This window comes from Natator depressus, chromosome 12, assembly GCF_965152275.1.
Source record: "Natator depressus isolate rNatDep1 chromosome 12, rNatDep2.hap1, whole genome shotgun sequence".
NCBI classification, from domain to species: domain Eukaryota; kingdom Metazoa; phylum Chordata; order Testudines; family Cheloniidae; genus Natator; species Natator depressus.
In genome coordinates this window covers 43,581,277-43,598,699 of record NC_134245.1, presented here as the reverse complement: position 1 = coordinate 43,598,699, position 17,423 = coordinate 43,581,277, and the positions used below count along the sequence as shown (strand labels likewise).

Below are 17,423 nucleotides of genomic sequence, written 5' to 3'. Positions count from 1 at the left end.
AACACCCCAAAACACCCCCCTCTCTCTCCCTGCCCATTGCATTCACTCCACCTGAAGCAACAAAGGAAGCATTTGTTTGTCTCTGGGGGAAGGATCCTGACCTACATGTTCTGGTCAGAAAGACTGCTGAAAGCATGTGGTAAGAAACTTTGCTTGAATCTGATACAGTTTGTTAGTTAGGTTTTATTAAACAGCTTATCTTTGTTTTTCTTGTAACCATTTCTGACTAATATGCCTCATTACTTATACTCACTTAAAATCTACCTCTTTGTAGTTAATAAACTTGGTTTACAGCTTTATCTAATCCAGCGTGTTTAAACTGAAGTGCCTGAAAAACCATTTGAGATAATAAACTGATATAGTATTTCCGGACTTAAAATATTTTGTACTGTCCAGGAGAGGGCTGGACAGTACAGGACATATTTCGGGGGTGTGTGTGGGAGGGGGGGGAAATCTGGGACAGAGTGTGTTGAGGTTACCCTGCAGTATACCCAAGGCTGGTAAGAGCCAGAATGTAACCCAAGCGTGGGTGGCAGGCTGCTGTTCAGACAGACACTCAGGGGGTGGCTTGCATGCTGGAAGGCTGTTTGAGAGTGGCCCAGGTGGGAGCTACTTCAGCAAGGCATTGTAAGGCACCCAAGATTTCAGGGAAAGGGTGACACACCTGCACATTAGTCTGGATTGTACCCTGGTATGTCACAGCCAGGTTCTCCGATACCCTTTTGCTAGCCAAAGTGCAGAACCAGTACTCCACTCTCATTCTCCTCTATCTGTCAGTTACCTTTGATACCATTGACCATGCTCTTCTTGAAATCTTGTCCTCTCTTGGCTTCCATGATTCTGTCTTCTCCTGGTTCTCCCCCTATCTCTCTAATCACTCCTTCAGCATGTCCTTCAGAGGATACTCCTCAACCCTCCTTTAAAAAAAAAAAGGGGGGGGTTTTTGTTTTTTTTTTTGGGGGGGGGGGGGGAGTTCCACAGAGTTTTGTCCTTATCCCTCTACACCTTATCGCTGGTAATCTCCTCCACAAATAAAAATTAAACTATCATCTCTACTGTGATGAATCGCAGATCTAATCTGTACTCTAGGCCTGTTTCCTTCTGTCCAAACTAAATTTTTGGTCTCTCTCTAACATCTCCTTATGGATGTCTAGCCTTCACCTCAAGCTCAACATGGCTAAAAGAGAGCTCTTAATCTGTCCACCACTCACTCCCCCCACCTCCTTTCTCTATCACTGTGGAAACCATCATCCTGCCTGACATTCAGGTCCATAACCTGGGTGTCATCTTCCACTCAGACCTCTCTAGGTCCTCACATCCAGGCTATATTTAAGTCTTGCTGATTCTTTCTGCATGACATCTAACATATGGTCTTCTTATCAATTCACACAGCTAAAACTCTTATCCAGTCCTGCATCTTGATTACTGAAACATCCTTTCCTTTGGCCTTGACAAATGCAATCTTGCCCTGCTCATCTCCATTCAGAATGCCGATGCTCTGACCCCGTAACTACTCTCTTTGAATCCCTCCACTGACTCCCCCCCTTCTCTATTGCACCAAATGTAAGATGCTTATACTCACTTTCAAGGCTTTTAATGGCTTATGCCCATCCTACCTATCATCTCTAATTCATGATCAAGATATTGACTCTCTCCTCTGATTGGCCAATGATACCTCCCTCCATCGCCACTTGTTAAATTTTCAGGCAAGCACCTTTGTGCTCCCCCCATCCCATGATGTTCCTCATGCTTGAGAGGTGCCTTCAGTAAACAGTCACAAAGCTACCCCATTAACCACTTTTAACTCCCTCCTTAAAAGACTCTCCTTTGCCATGATGCCAACAAACAAACAATGGCTGCACTGTTGGTGTACTGGTACCACTGCCTATCATGCTGGCCAGTACAGTCTCAATGCTTCCTTGTATTCACCTATCTGTTAGTACCCAATTGTCATCAATGATCATACTTTAAATTGTACTTTTGGTTAGGGACAATCCTTTTGTCCTGTGCTTGTACAGCACCAAACACAATAGGGTCCTGGTCCATGACTAGGTGCTATGGTAATCCAAATAAATAATAAAGTCCCAAAATGATAATTAATGTTCCCACATCAATCTTAAGTCTGCCCATCATCCAATTAAAAATGACACCTAATATTGCATTTTCAAAATATTTTGCATTTAATAAAACCTAATTTATATCATGTTAACATTCTGTCCTCAAAACAAAGAAGCAACACAGAAAGCAACAGGACTGTTGCCTGTTATGATTTTGGAACATGGACATTAACATTAACATACCAGGCCAATGAAAGCATATGTTGAACCACAACATCTTGGGAAGTGTGCCTTTGCCTCTTCCCCATTCTTTTAAAATCTCTCCCCTCCCATTCCTACTCCTCAACACAGTTAATGGCTTGATAGAACTTGAGTTTTCAGAACTGATTGGTGGTGCCTTTATATACAAAACTAAGACAGTACAAGTAGTTTACATAGTTACTGTTACCATGTGGCTTTCAATTATTATATTGTGTATTTTAGACAAATTAAAAGCATATCTGGTCAGCCAAAGGTGGTATAGATTTCAGCAGAACAGGTGCCTTGTTGGTTTGCATGGGTTTTGAAATGCAGTCATATTGCAAAAGATAACATTCTTCTTGAACTGTCCAAAATGTGAGAGCACACACTAATCACAAAAGCAGTGCTCTCTCACAGCAACGTGATATCTACTAAATACAAAGAAATAAAAATGTCGAGACATGCTAGACTGTTGTAGCATTAACAAAACATGATCCAGAATGTAATTTACAAAGTTCCCCATCTTCAGAAATATGAGAATTCTAAAGAGAACGAAAATTAAGTAGACTCTCTTATCCTGGGTCTCTTTAAAGTCATTTCAGGCATTTGTTCAGGACTGGTGCTGTTTATAAGAGGAAACTGGCAACACTGGTATTGTGGTCAGCACCTGATTCTGGAACACAAAGATTTTTATCCTGTCAAACACCCAAAGAAAGATAAGCAGGATACTAACATACTGGATCCAGGCAAATTTGATCATTTCCCAGAACCCTGGCTGATATGTGGTAGGAGTCAAGGAGCGTTACATAAGAAGCATCTGAAATGTCTATTACACCAGCTAAACTTGAAAACTTAAAATTAAATCCAGCACAGCTGAATAGATGTATGTATGTACATCTGGAGAAGGAAGAGGTTAGAAATAAATCCAGAAAAAAAAATTGGACTAAGGGAATTGAACATTCTTTTCATAACCATTGGAAGATGGAGCCATAACAGAGCTAGAACAGGTTTCTAAAACTGCATTAATGTTCCGAGTACAAGTTGCTGCACCTTAGGATCTACATATTTGCCAAGAAAAGTTTAGGAACATTTCCACTCCTTTGATATTACATACAGATGAAGTGACACAGACACTGTATTTGAAGTGCAGAACATTGTTAAATACCTTGTTACCTCAAGGGAGTTCACATAAACTGCTAAAGGATATAAAATAACCTCCACTGGGTAATGGATAGTGGCATTAATCACAAATGGTGCATCTGCTGCTCTTCCTACCAGCCAAACAGGGTTGGGATCAGAAAGAACTGTTGTTACTGCAATGAAAAAAGAATGAAGGCTCTTAAGGGGCCTTTCAAACTGATACCCAAAACACAAATTCCCTGAGAACAGCCACCAAACATTGTTATATGTCATCACAGATAAACAGTCCTGGGGTTGGTATCCATTAGTTCAGACTTACCATTTCTATCTTGATATGCTGCAATGATGTTAGTGAGATCATAGTCACTTGCAAAAGGGCTGGTGCCATTGATCACAGATACCTGTTACACAAGATGATACTTTAATGCCAATATAAAACCTTCATGCCCCACTTTCCAGAAAGTTGCTTTTATCAAATTTGTTGCACAAAGCGGTTCTGTCTGTAAAGATAAATAATCCCAGTCCTGGGTCTGAATGGCTTGGCAGCCACAGGACCTTCTCCCACCCTCCAGCTCAGCAAACACCTTAGTTTAGAAATTCTGGGTAGGGGTAATTCTGGTCATTACTGATGCAGAAAGGGTAATGAGAAGAAAAAGGGTCTCCTCACATTGTATCTGACGTCTACTCCACAATGGCTAAGTGACTGCCTCTGGTGCAATTTCAGGTCTCCGTTCACATAAAGCTGGGACCCTGGAATAGGGGAAGATGATTGGATAAAAGCCATGCTCTGCATCACAAACGTTGACATCCTCTGAAACAGTGAACAGTAGATACAATTGACTATAGGAAAACTCTCCAAAAATCTTCTACCTTTATAAGTCTACAGAATTTCTGTATGGGTTTTATTTTACATCTTCTTGGCTCTTAAATTTTAGTGTCAGATAATTTTAGACATGAGGCTTCAGAGATTCCAAGGTCAGAAGGGACCACTGTGATCATCTTTTAGTCTGACCTCCTGTATAAACACAGTCCATAGAACTTCCCCCCAAATAGTTTCTACAGCAGAGGTGGGCAAACTACGGCCCGCAAGCCACATCCGGCCTGTGGGACCGTCCTACCCGGCCCCTGAGCTCCTGGCCAGGGAGGCTAGCCAGCCCCTGGCTCCTACCCTGCTTTACCCCCTCCCCTGCAGCCACGCCGCCACACGGCTTGTGCCCACCCACCTCCCAGGCTTTCCAATAAGCCTGTCCTGCCGCTCTGAGCGGCCTGGTAAGGGGGCAGGGGGAGTGGGGGGTTGGATAAGGGGCAGGAGGTCCTGGGGGGCAGTCAGGGGACAGTTGGATGGGGTGGAGGTGTGGGGGGCAGTCAGGAGACAGGGAGCGGGGTTGGATAGGGGGTGGGATCCTGGGGGGGCAGTTAGGGACAGGGGTCCCAGGAGGTCAGGGGACAAGGGGGGGGTGGATGGGTCGGGAGTCCCGGGGGGCCTGTCAGGGGGCAGGGGTGTGGATAGGGGTTGGGGCAGTCAGGGGACAGGGAGCAGGAGGGGTTGGATAGGGGATGGGGTCCGGGGGGTGGGAGGTTGGATGGGTCAGAGGTTCTGAGGCGGGCAGTCAGGGGGCGGGAAGTGGGAGGGGGCGGGTAGGGGGTGGGGACCAGCCTTCCCTACCCAGCCCTCCATACCGTTTCGCAACCCCGATGTGGCCCTCGGGCCAAAAAGTTTGCCCACCCCTGTTCCACAGCATATCTTTTAGAAAAAACATCCAATCGTGATTTAAAAATGGTCAGGGATTGAGAATTTACCACAACCCTTGGTAAATTGGTCCAATGGTTAATTACCCTCACTATTAAAAAATTACACATTATTTCCAGTCTGAATTTGTCTAGCTTCACCTTTCAGCCACTGGATTGCGTTGTACCCTCCTCTGCTAGACTGAAGAACCCATTATTAAATATTTGTTCTCCGAATAGATACTTATAGACTGTAATTAAGTCATCCCTTAGCCTTCTCTTTGTTAAACTAAATAGATTGAACTCTTTGAATCTATCACTATATGGTATGTGTTCTAATTCTTTAATCTTTGTGGTTCTTCTTTGAACCCTCTCCAATTTATCAACATCCTTCCTGAATTGTGGGCACAAGAACTGGCCGCTGCATTCCAGCAGTCATATCAGTGCCAAATACAGAGGTACAATAATCTCTACTTCTACTCGAGATTCCTCTCTTTATGTACTGTAGGATCACAGTAGCTCTTTTGGCTACAGTGTCACACTTGGAGCTTATTTTCAGCTTATTATCCACCATGACCCCCAAATCATTTACACAGTCACAATTCCCAAGATAGAGTTCCCCATCCTATAAGTATGGCCTTCACTCTTTGTTCCTTTTGTTCTTTGTTCTTTTGTTCTTTGTTCTTTGTTCCAATCCAGAAAGAAAAGGAGTACTTTGTGGCACCTTAGAGACTAACCAATTTATTTGAGCATGAGCTTTCGTGAGCTACAGCTCACTTCATTGGATCGCTCTGAATCAAGTGACCCGTCACCTTTATTATTTACTGCTCCCTCAATTTTTATGTCATCTGAAAACTTTATCGGTGATGATTTTATGTTTTCTTTAAGGTCATTGATAAAAAAAAAAAATTAAATAGCGTGGAGCCAAGAACCAATCCCTGCGGGACTCTATTGGAAACACACCCACTCAATGACAATTCCCTGTTTACAATTACATTTTGAATCCTATCAGTTAGCCAGATTTTAATCCATTTACTGTGTGCCATGGTTCATTTTATATCATTTTAGTTTTTTAATGAAAATGTCATGCAGTACAAACTCATATGCCTTTCAGAAAACTATACAAATGTATTTTTTTGGTTATTAGAAGTTAACTACTTTAACTGCTACTCAAACTAGTTTATAGAAGCCCCATAGAATTCTACATGTCACATTAGGGAATCCAACATTTTATAGCTGATGAAAAAGACAAAAATTTGGCCATCTGACTTAGTGGAAACCCAATGATTAAGCAAATGTAAATTCAGCTGAGATAAATACTTTAAAAATTCTCATCACAGGATATGCTTGCTGAGAAGCAGGAATTCCTGCCCAAAGGGTGAACGGAAGTAGATGGCTCGTTGGCCTTTTTTGGCCATGTAACCTACTGGAAGATTCCTACATTAATTTATTATAAGGGCAAAGCATGAAGAATTTCAGAACCTTCCACATATTAATAATTGCCACAAAAAAACCCAACCTTTGTTAACATACATTTAAGGTTGACTGGTAGTGCACCTATACTTAAACCTCTAAAAACAAGGAAATATAAAGTTATGGTAAAGGACTCCCAGACCACGGTTAAGCTTAAGTCTTCTTCTCTGCAGCTGGCAATAAACACCAGGACAAAACAAAATCTGACCTATCCCTAACAAAATCTGCCATTTCCTGTGTCATCTTGTGTCCAACACAATTATTCCTCATCTTAACACCTACTGAAACCTCACTGTGGCAGGTGTAGCTGGCACCTGATCTAAGGATTAGTTGCAGCAAGTTGCCAAAGCTTGTGCTCTCATTTCAGGAGAGGTGCATGTGCAGGAACAGGTGCAACTAGGGTGACCAGATAGCAAGTGTGAAAAATCAGGACAGCGGGTGGGAGGGCAATAGGTGCCTATATAAGGAAAAGTCCAAATATCGGGACTGTCCCTAAAAAATCGGGACATCTGGTCACCCTAGGTGCAACTAAAGAAACGAGAGATCCCTTTTTTTCTGGACTGTGATATGCAGGAGGTTCAAGCAGATCACAATAGACACTTGGGCTCTAAAATCTAAGAACATATGAAAGAGTTGTAAGAATATCTGCTAAAATGGCTGCCAGCATCACCCCTAGAGGCTGACATTTCACTAGGTACGGCAAGAAGATAAGGGAATATAAGTATGCAGCATCCTTTTCTAACAAACTCTTGCATATTCTCAGTGCCCACCAGAACACCACAGCTGCACTGGCATTCACACAGTGACATGCACTCTGTCTTCTGCACTGTACTACTGCCTTGGAGAGTTCTAGCAGTCTGGTGACATATGCACCATAAAGCTCAGTCAGGAGTAACCAAAGGTGATGTCCCTTTGGTTGGAAAGTAGGGAGAAAAATCAAACATTGATTTAGTTAGTCCTGACATACAGCAGACTTAATAAAAATGTAAATAATGATCTTTTTTATTATCTATTACATTATTGCTACAGGAATGTTGCACTCGGCACTCAAATATCATTGTGACAGAGTCACCTACATTAACAGAATCTGAGCTACTCACATGTAATTGGTAGGAGAAAGTCAGAATGAGCTGGACCGCAAGTACTTGCTCTGTAGATTGTAAAGGAAGCTCTAATTTAAAATGTAATTGGTCCATTTTGCCATCATGATTCTTGTCTTCTTCTCTAGTCTATAAGACACAAGAACTTTATCAGAAATGCATGGCTTGGTAATGGTCTCTTATTACAGGCAGATATCTGGAAGTTAATTACAGCATACAGACACTAAAAAAAGAATCTCAAGATGAACAGACTACATGTGCGGGGGGAAAAAAGATATATCCTTATAATGCTACATTGAAAGCATCCATTTTGCCTTGAACTCACAGCAAGCAGACTAGAGAAATGACAGGACTCTACTGTTCAATGTTCGGTTCCGTATCAAGCGGAGTGCCCCAGGGGTCAGTCCTGGGGCCGGTTTTGTTCAACATCTTCATTAATGATCTGGATGATGGGATGAATTGCACCCTCAGCAAGTTTGCAGATGACACTAAGCTGGGGGGAGAGGCAGATATGCTGGAGGGTAGAGATAGGGTCCAGAGTAACCTAGACAAATTGGAGGATTGGGCCAAAAGAAATCTGATGAGGTTCAACAAGGACAAGTGCAGAGTCCTGAACTTAGGATGAAAGAATCCCATGCACCACTACAGGCTGGGAACTGACTGGCTTAGCAGCAGTTCTGCAGAAAAGGACTTGAGGATTACAGTGAACAAGAAGCTGGATGAGAGTCAACAGTGTGCCCTTGTTGCCAAGAAGACTAATGGCATATTGGGCTGTCTTAGTAGGAGCATTGCCAGTGGATCGAGGGAAGTGATTATTCCCCTCTATTCATAGAATCATAGAATATCAGGGTTGGAAGGGACCCCAGAAGGTCATCTAGTCCAACCCCCTGCTCGAAGCAGGACCAATTCCCAGTTAAATCATCCCAGCCAGGGCTTTGTCAAGCCTGACCTTAAAAACCTCTAAGGAAGGAGATTCTACCACCTCCCTAGGTAACACATTCCAGTGTTTCACCACCCTCTTAGTGAAAAAGTTTTTCCTAATATCCAATCTAAACCTCCCCCATTGCAACTTGAGACCATTACTCCTCGTTCTGTCATCTGCTACCATTGAGAACAGTCTAGAGCCATCCTCTTTGGAACCCCCTTTCAGGTAGTTGAAAGCAGCTATCAAATCCCCCCTCATTCTTCTCTTCTGCAGACTAAACAATCCCAGCTCCCTCAGCCTCTCTTCATAAGTCATGTGCTCTAGACCCCTAATCATTTTTGTTGCCCTTCGCTGGACTCTCTCCAATTTATCCACATCCTTCTTGTAGTGTGGGGACCAAAACTGGACACAGTACTCCAGATGAGGCCTCACCAATGTCGAATAGAGGGGAATGATCACGTCCCTCGATCTGCTCGCTATGCCCCTACTAATACATCCCAAAATGCCATTGGTCTTCTTGGCAACAAGGGCACACTGCTGACTCATATCCAGCTTCTCGTCCACTGTAACCCCTAGGTCCTTTTCCGCAGAACTGCTGCCTAGCCATTTGGTCCCTAGTCTGTAGCTGTGCATTGGGTTCTTCTGTCCTAAGTGCAGGACCCTGCACTTATCCTTATTGAACCTCATCAGGTTTCTTTTGGCCCAATCCTCCAATTTGTCTAGGTCCCTCTGTATCCTATCTCTGCCCTCCAGCGTATCTACCACTCCTCCCAGTTTAGTATCATCCGCAAATTTGCTGAGAGTGCAATCCACACCATCCTCCAGATCATTTATGAAGATATTGAACAAAACCGGCCCCAGGACCAACCCCTGGGGCACTCCACTTGACACTGGCTGCCAACTAGACATGGAGCCATTGATCACTACCCATTGAGCCCGACAATCTAGCCAACTTTCTACCCACCTTATAGTACATTCATCCAGCCCATACTTCTTTAACTTGCTGACAAGAATACTGTGGGAGACTGTGTCAAAAGCTTTGCTAAAGTCAAGAAACAATACATCCACTGCTTTCCCTTCATCCACAGAATCAGTAATCTCATCATAGAAGGCGATTAGATTAGTCAGGCATGACCTTCCCTTGGTGACTCCATGCTGACTGTTCCTGATCACTTTCCTCTCATGTAAGTGCTTCAGGATTGATTCTTTGAGGACCTGCTCCATGATTTTTCCAGGGACTGAGGTGAGGCTGACTGGCCTGTAGTTCCCAGGATCCTCCTTCTTCCCTTTTTTAAAGATTGGCACTACATTAGCCTTTTTCCAGTCATCCGGGACTTCCCCCGTTCGCCACGAGTTTTCAAAGATAATGGCCAAGGGCTCTGCAATCACAGCCGCCAATTCCTTCAGCACTCTCGGATGTAACTCGTCCGGCCCCATGGACTTGTGCACGTTCAGCTTTTCTAAATAGTCCCTAACCACCTCTATCTCCACAGAGGGCTGGCCATCTCTTCCCCATTCTGTGATGCCCAGCGCAGCAGTCTGGGAGCTGACCTTGTTAGTGAAAACAGAGGCAAAAAAAGCATTGAGTACATTAGCTTTTTCCACATCCTCTGTCACTAGGTTGCCTCCCTCATTCAGTAAGGGGCCCACACTTTCCTTGGCTTTCTTCTTGTTGCCAACATACCTGAAGAAACCCTTCTTGTTACTCTTGACATCTCTTGCTAGCTGCAGCTCCAGGTGCGATTTGGCCCTCCTGATATCTTTCCTACATGCCTGAGCAATATTTTTATACTCTTCCCTGGTCATATGTCCAACCTTCCACTTCTTGTAAGCTTCTTTTTTATGTTTAAGATCCGCTAGGATTTCACCATTAAGCCAAGCTGGTCGCTTGCCATGTTTACTATTCTTTCGACTCATCGGGATGGTTTGTCCCTGTAACCTCAACAGGGATCCCTTGAAATACAGCCAGCTCTCCTGGACTCCCTTCCCCTTCATGTTAGTCCCCCAGGGAATCCTGGCCATCTGTTCCCTGAGGGAGTCGAAGTCTGCTTTCCTGAAGTCCAGGGTCCGTATCCTGCTGCTTACCTTTCTTCCCTGCGTCAGGATCCTGAACTCAACCAACTCATGGTCACTGCCTCCCAGATTCCCATCCACTTTTGCTTCCCCCACTAATTCTACCCGGTTTGTGAGCAGCAGGTCAAGAAAAGCGCCCCCCCTAGTTGGCTCCCCTAGCACTTGCGCTAGGAAATTGTCCCCTACGCTTTCCAAAAACTTCCTGGATTGTCTATGCACCGCTGTATTGCTCTCCCAGCAGATATCAGGAAAATTAAAGTCACCCATGAGAATCAGGGCATGCGATCTAGTAGCTTCCGTGAGTTGCCGGAAGAAAGCCTCATCCACCTCATCCCCCTGGTCCGGTGGTCTATAGCAGACTCCCACCACTATATCACTCTTGTTGCACACACTTCTAAACTTAATCCAGAGACACTCAGGTTTTTCCACAGTTTCGTACCGGAGCTCTGAGCAGTCATACTGCTCCCTTACATACAGTGCTACTCCCCCACCTTTTCTGCCCTGCCTGTCCTTCCTGAACAGTTTATAACCATCCATGACTGTACTCCAGTCATGTGAGTTATCCCACCAAGTCTCTGTTATTCCAATCATGTCATAGTTCCTTGACATCACCAGGACCTCCAGTTCTCCCTGCTTGTTTCCAAGGCTTTGTGCATTTGTATATAAGCACTTGAGATAACCTGTTGATCGCCCCTCATTCCCAGTATGAGGCAGGAGCCCTCCCCTCACAGACATTCCTGCCTGTGCTTCCTCCCGGTATCCCGCTTTCCCACTTACCTCAGGGCTTTGGTCTCCTTCCCCCGGTGAACCTAGTTTAAAGCCCTCCTCACTAGGTTAGCCAGCCTGCTGGCAAAGATGCTCTTCCCTCTCTTCGTAAGATGGAGCCCGTCTCTGCCCAGCACTCCTCCTTCATGGAACACCATCCCATGGTCAAAGAATCCAAAGCCTTCTCTCCGACACCACCTGCGTAGCCATTCGTTGACTTCCACAATTCGACGGTCCCTACCCAGGCCTTTTCCTTCCACGGGGAGGATGGACGAGAACACCACTTGCGCCTCCAACTCCTTTATCCTTCTTCCCAGAGCCACGTAGTCCGCAGTGATCCGCTCAAGGTCATTCTTGGCAGTATCATTGGTGCACTGGTCATTCTGCACTGTGCACAGTGCACAGTATCATTCAGCACTGGTGAGGCCACATCTGGAATACTGCATCCAGTTTTGGGCCCCCTACTACAGAAAGGATGTGAACAAATTGGAGAGAGTCCAGCAGAGGGCAATGAAAATTATTAGGGGACTGGGGTACATGACTTATGAGGGGAGGCTAAGGGAACTGGGCTTATTTAGTCCGCAGAAGAGTGAGGGGAAATTTAAGAGCAGCCTTCAACTACCTGAAAGGGGGTTCCAAAGAGGATGGAGCTAGTCCAGGGGTGGGCAAACTTTTTGGCCCAAGGGCCACATCTGGGTGGGGAAATTGCATGCAGGACCATGAATGTAGGGCTGGGGCAGGGGTGCAGGAGGGAGTGCGGCCTGTGGGAGGGGATCCGTGTGCAGGAAGGGGCTCAGGGCAAGGGGTTGGGGTGGAGGAGGGGTGTGGAGTGCAGGAGGGGGCTCAGGGCAGGGGGTTGAGACTGCAGCAGGGGTGTGGGGTGTGGCAGGGGGTTGGGATGCAGGAGGGGTGCAGCAGCAGGGGCTCAGGGCAGGAGGGTTGCAGGGTGCAGCAGGGTTGCAGGGTACAGCAGGGGGTTTGGGTGCAGGCAGGGTATGGCAGGGGGTTGGGATGCGGGGTGCAGGAGGGGTTTGGGGTGCAGGCTCCAGGGTGGCAGTGGCATGCAGCTTCCTGCCTGCCCTGGTCCCGCACCACTCCCGTAAGCGGCCGGCACCATGTCCCTCTGGACCCTGGGGGAAGCGGGGCAGAGGGCTCCGTGTGCTGCCCTCACCTGCGGGTACCTCCCTCAAAGCTCCCACTGGCCGTGGTTCCCCATTCCCTGGGGCCCACGGCACAACAGGGCTGGCAATCCCACAGGCCGTAGTTTGCCCACCCCTGAGCTAGGCTGTTCTCAGTGCTGGCAGATGACAGAACAAGGAGCAGTGGTCTTAAGCTGCAGTGCGGGAGGTCTAGGTTGGATATTAGGAAAATCTATTTCACTAGGAAGGTGGTGAAGCACTGGAATGGGTTCCCTAAGGAGGTGGTGGAATTTCCATCCTTAGAGGTTTTTAAGGCCCGGCTTGACAAAGCCCTGGCTGGGATGATTTAGCTGGGGTTGGTCCTGCTTTGAACAGGGGGCTGGACTAGATGACGTCCTGAGGTCTCTTCCAACCCTAATCTTCTATATTCTCACAAGGCTGTCAGGTAGAACAGTTTGCCACTGAAATCAGAACAAGGCACTTGGGAACTACTACCAAGAGGTTAGAAGCTGAAAGCACTATCAAATAGCCAATCAAAAGACACTCTACACCAGGGGTGGGCAAACTTTTTGGCCTTAGGGCCACATCAGGGTTGCGAAACGGTATGGAGGGCCAGGTAGGGAAGGCTGTGCCTCCGTAAACAGCCTGGCCCCCGTCCCCTATCCCCCCCCCACTTCCCGCCCCCTGACTGCCCCCCCCGAACCCCCGACCCATCCAACACCCCTGTTCCTTGTCCCCTGACCGCCCCCTCCTGGGATCCCCCGCCCCTAACCATCCCCAGAACCCCACACCCTATCCAACCCCCCAGCTCCCTGTCCCCTGACTGCCCCGACCCCTATCAACGCCCACGCCCCATGACAGGCCCCCCGGGACCCCTGACCCATCCAACCCCCCCACTCCTTGTCCCCTGACCACTCCCTCCCGGGACCCCTGTCCCTAACTGCCCCTGCCCCAGGACCCCACCCCCTATCAAACCCCTCTTGTTCCCTGCCCCCCCTCCTCCCGGGACCCCACCCCCATACAACCCCCCCCCACTCCCTGTCTCCTGACTGTCCCCCCCAAACCTCCGTCCCATCCAACCGCCCCTTGTCCCCTGACTGCCCCCCAGGACCTCCTGCCCCTTATCCAACCCCCCGCTCCCTTACCAGGCCACTCAGAGTGGCAGGACAGGCTTATTGGAAAGCCTGGGAGGTGGGCGGGCGAAGCCACGCAGCGGAGTGGCTGCAGGGGAGGGGGGACAGCAGGGGAGGAGCCAGAGGTTGGCTAGCCTCCCTGGCCAGGAACTCAGGGGCCGGGCAGGACGGTCGCAGGCCGTAGTTTGCACACCTCTGCTCTACACACAATCCTTTGTGACATTTCTTTTCTTAGATCTTTTCCAGTGTCTATTTTCTCTTTATCCAATGCATCTATTTGTTCAGTATTCTCCATTCTCTCTCTCTCTAATGTTTTTCTAATTATACCTTACCAGCTTATTTTACCTCTGTACCTCCTTCCCTCATATCTTCCTCTTTCATTCTCTACCATACCATATATACCCTCATGGTCTGCACAAACCCCCCACTCCCCCAAGCCCATAAGGGCCTTTTACTTGGTGTCAGCCACTTCCCTCATCACTGGAGGCTTCTCAAGCTGCTGTGTGGGGCAACTGGCACGAACCCCAAACACAGATAATTAAGACAATAGGGCATCCCAATTAGCACCCACCTACCACCCCACCCCATTGTAGGTAACCTACTGAGATGAGTGGAACTCGCAGTTGGTCTTCCTGGAGGCGGTTGAAGGCTGGAAATGTGCTCCAAGCCAGGAAGCTGCCTGGGTCAGCTCCAGTCATAGCCACCAGCAGCACCTCATACTGAAACTGTACTGTGGGCTGCTCCATGTAGGTACTTTGTTTCAGCCAAAGTCCTGCAAGTAGAGAGACAATAGAAGAATCAGTGCTGGGAATGAGGTTGAAGGAGGAGTGAAACCTGGGAGGGTCAGGCCTCTCCCTGGTATTGTTGCTGTCCTTCCACTGTTTCACTCACGCAGTTAAAGTTTGCCCTGAGCTGGGGAATCAGACAGGGGTCTGAGCCTAGTGGAGTCATGGGCACCAGGTTTGTATAATTTTTGGTGGTGCCCAGAATGGGTCCAAGAAGAGCTGTCCTGTCCATAGGATGGACCAGGACAACTGCCCCGGGCCCTGCACTTTGGGGGGATGTGGGATTCAGGGCAGCATAGGAGGTTAGCAGAGGGCCTGGTGCACAGAGGACAAGCGACCCGGTCCCAGCCTGCTCCGCCCCACCCCACCGGTTCCCAGCGTTGCTCGGGGGAGGAGGCGAAAGAGGAAAGAGGTGGAGCGGGGGCAGGGGCTTGGGGGAAGGGATGGAATGGGGACAGGGAGGGGGCGGAGCAGGGATGGGAAGAGGCAGGGTGGGGGCGGGAAGAGGCGAGGCGGGGCAGAGTAGGGTGGGCTGGGTTGCTCGCTGCTGCCAGTGCCAGCCCTCGGCTAACGCCCCAGGCTGCCCCGGACCCTGCGTCCTCCTGAAGAGTGGAGCCCCCCAAAGCGCAGGGCCCAGGGCAGTTACCCCAGTCCATTGTACGGATGGAATGGCTCTGAAAATATAAGCCCAAACATTGGTGGAGCCAGGCCCACCTTCCTGAATCCATATTACTCGCTGCCTGTGAGTGGAGTCTGTTCCCAGGCAGATTCATCCAGTGGAATTAAAAGAAAGCCTGTGAGAAATCAAGGCCATAATCCAACCTGACAGCGCTGTTCTGGCACCAGGCCACCCCAAGTGGCATCATTGCCTCAGAGGCTCTGTGGGACATCACCATCTCCTGGGAGACTGATGGCAGGCAGGCAAGGCATGGGGGTCCAGGGTGGAGGAAGGTGCTGCTTGGAGGGCTGGGTGATGGTGTAGTCCCTAAGAAGCACTGGAGGGACTGATGGCCAGCAAGGCGGGGTCCTTGGGGCCCCACAGCCACAGGTGTCCTTGCCACGCTGTGGCTCTGACACTCCTCAGTAAGTAGGGCAGCACCCAGGACAGGACCTCCAGGGTCAGGGAGTGTCAGGCTGGGGGTGGATGGTTGGGTGCCTTAGTTTCCAAGAAAAACAACAAGGAGTCCGGTGGCATCTTAAAGAGTAACATTTATTTGGGCATAAGCTTTCATGGGTAAAAAGCCCACTTCTTCAGATTCATGGAGTGAAAATTACAGATAACAGGCATCAGTATCTGTATGCTTGTATCTGTAATTTTCACTCCATGCATCTGACGAAGCGGGTATTCATCCACGAAAGCTTATGCTCCAATACGTCTGTTAGTCTATAAGATGCCACAGGACCCTTCACCGCTTTTACAGATCCAAACTAACACGGCTACCCCTCTGATACCTGAAGTGGGTTTTTTACCCACCAAAGCTTATGCCCAAATAAATCTGTCAGTCTTTAAGGTGCCACTGGATTCCTCATTGTTTTTGTTGATACAGACTAACAGGCTATCCCGATACTTAGTTCCCAAGGAATGTCCTCACTGGGCTCCAGCCCCGCAGGAGCCTGGGTCCCAGCAAGCCGGGAGGGGGCGTCTCCCCAGAGGGTAAGCCGGGGGGCAGCAGGGTCTGGAGGCCGGGCGAGGGTGGGTGCCAGGCTTCGGCACCGGACGTGGGCTGGGCCCAGGCTGTCCCCCGGTCGCGGAGCTCACCCTGGCTCCGATACGCCACCAGCAGCGGCGGCAGGTAGGTGAGTGCCCACAGCAGCAGCAGCCCCAGCGCCGCCGTGGAGCAGAGTCCGGCGCGGTAGCGGACGCCGGGCCCGGGGTGGGAGAAGAGCTCCAGCTGGACCATGGCGGGCAGGCCTCGGGCACACGCCTAGCTCGGTGACTTGGGGTCCGCCAGAGGCCAGACTCCGTTACCAGGGCAACTGTTATAGACTGAGATTGACAAGAAATCAAACCAATCAGAGCGCCCGACTCCAACTGGGTGGGAGGAGTATAACCCTATCCAATGACAATGCACCCCTGGGCTCAACAGCGAATCAGAGGCAAAGCCTGGACTGAACCAGGGTGCAGGCTCCGCCTCTACTTTTCCGGGCGTCGGTTGTCAAATTCGGCCCGCGCGCCCCCGTCCCCTTCCCGCAGTGCCCAGGATCCCCGACGTGTGGCTGAAAACCGCCGCCGTGCGGGAGAGGAGGCGGCGGCGGCTGCAGGCTTGAGTCCCCTCCCGCCCCGACTGGGGCTCACGGTGACGGGCGCCTCACGGTTCAGTTCAAAGGGCCCGTTCCGGGACGAGCCGAAACAGGGGCGGCAGGGCAGGGCTAGGGGCCGTGCCATCGCTGCCCGCACCTGACCCCGTGGCAGGGGGCTCCGCATGATCCCTGCTAATGCGAGGGAATCGCTCTCCTTCCTGTTTCTGACACAGAAAACGCCTCGCTCCAGCTCCCCTCTCTCGCGCTGGCTGCCACAGTTGCTTCTCGCTGGGCGTGCACGGGGCTTTCCGCCTCCCAACGGCACAGTGCCGCGAGCCGCTGTCCCCGCAGGGCGGCACGCGCCGAGGCGCGGGCTCCGGGCCAGGGCCAGGAGCAGCCTGCGGTCTTTTGTTACTCCTGCCATACTGAAAGGGTGGGGGACATCGCGCCTGGCCTTAGACACGAACCTCAAAACCGGCACAAAGCATTTAACTCGCCGTGACCTCTCGGGTCACGTGACTGCCCAGAGCCGGCGCTCGACGGGCGGCAGGTGGCACTTTGCCCGCGGCACGTGACCCCAGTTTAAGGTCCCCGGATGTCAGGGCTCTTCCCCATCCCGGTTGC

General features: G+C 49.3%; 1 protein-coding gene across 4 annotated transcripts; it reads right to left on the bottom strand.

Annotated features, from left to right (window-relative positions):
* Positions 1-414: 414 nt before the first annotated feature.
* On the bottom strand, positions 415-17,422 carry TMEM231 (transmembrane protein 231). 4 transcript variants are annotated; one of them, XM_074969039.1, is made up of 7 exons: positions 16,318-16,541; positions 14,376-14,545; positions 7,739-7,867; positions 4,105-4,248; positions 3,757-3,838; positions 3,463-3,610; positions 415-917 (listed from the first exon to the last, which is right to left on the bottom strand). In XM_074969039.1, exons 1-7 carry the CDS (start codon positions 16,457-16,459, stop codon positions 875-877), a joined length of 858 nt encoding a protein of 285 aa, XP_074825140.1. In that variant the 5' UTR covers positions 16,460-16,541; the 3' UTR covers positions 415-874. The 4 variants fall into 4 exon arrangements, with proteins under 4 accessions (XP_074825140.1, XP_074825141.1, XP_074825143.1 ...); XM_074969040.1 differs by lacking the exons at positions 415-917; positions 16,318-16,541 and adding exons at positions 988-3,079; positions 17,267-17,422 and having other exon boundaries at positions 3,505-3,610; XM_074969042.1 differs by lacking the exons at positions 415-917; positions 16,318-16,541 and adding exons at positions 988-3,079; positions 16,957-17,090 and having other exon boundaries at positions 3,505-3,610.
* Position 17,423: the final 1 nt, after the last annotated feature.

Coding starts and splice junctions, on each gene's coding strand:
- TMEM231 (XM_074969038.1), bottom strand. CDS start 16,459: ATGGTCCAGCTGGAGCTCTTCTCCCACCCCGGGCCCGGCGTCCGCTAC. Junction 3,839..4,104: donor GAGTAGACGTCAGATACAAT/GTGAGGAGACCC, acceptor CTTGTGTAACAG/GTATCTGTGATCAATGGCAC. Junction 3,611..3,756: donor AGCATATCAAGATAGAAATG/GTAAGTCTGAAC, acceptor TTTTCATTGCAG/TAACAACAGTTCTTTCTGAT.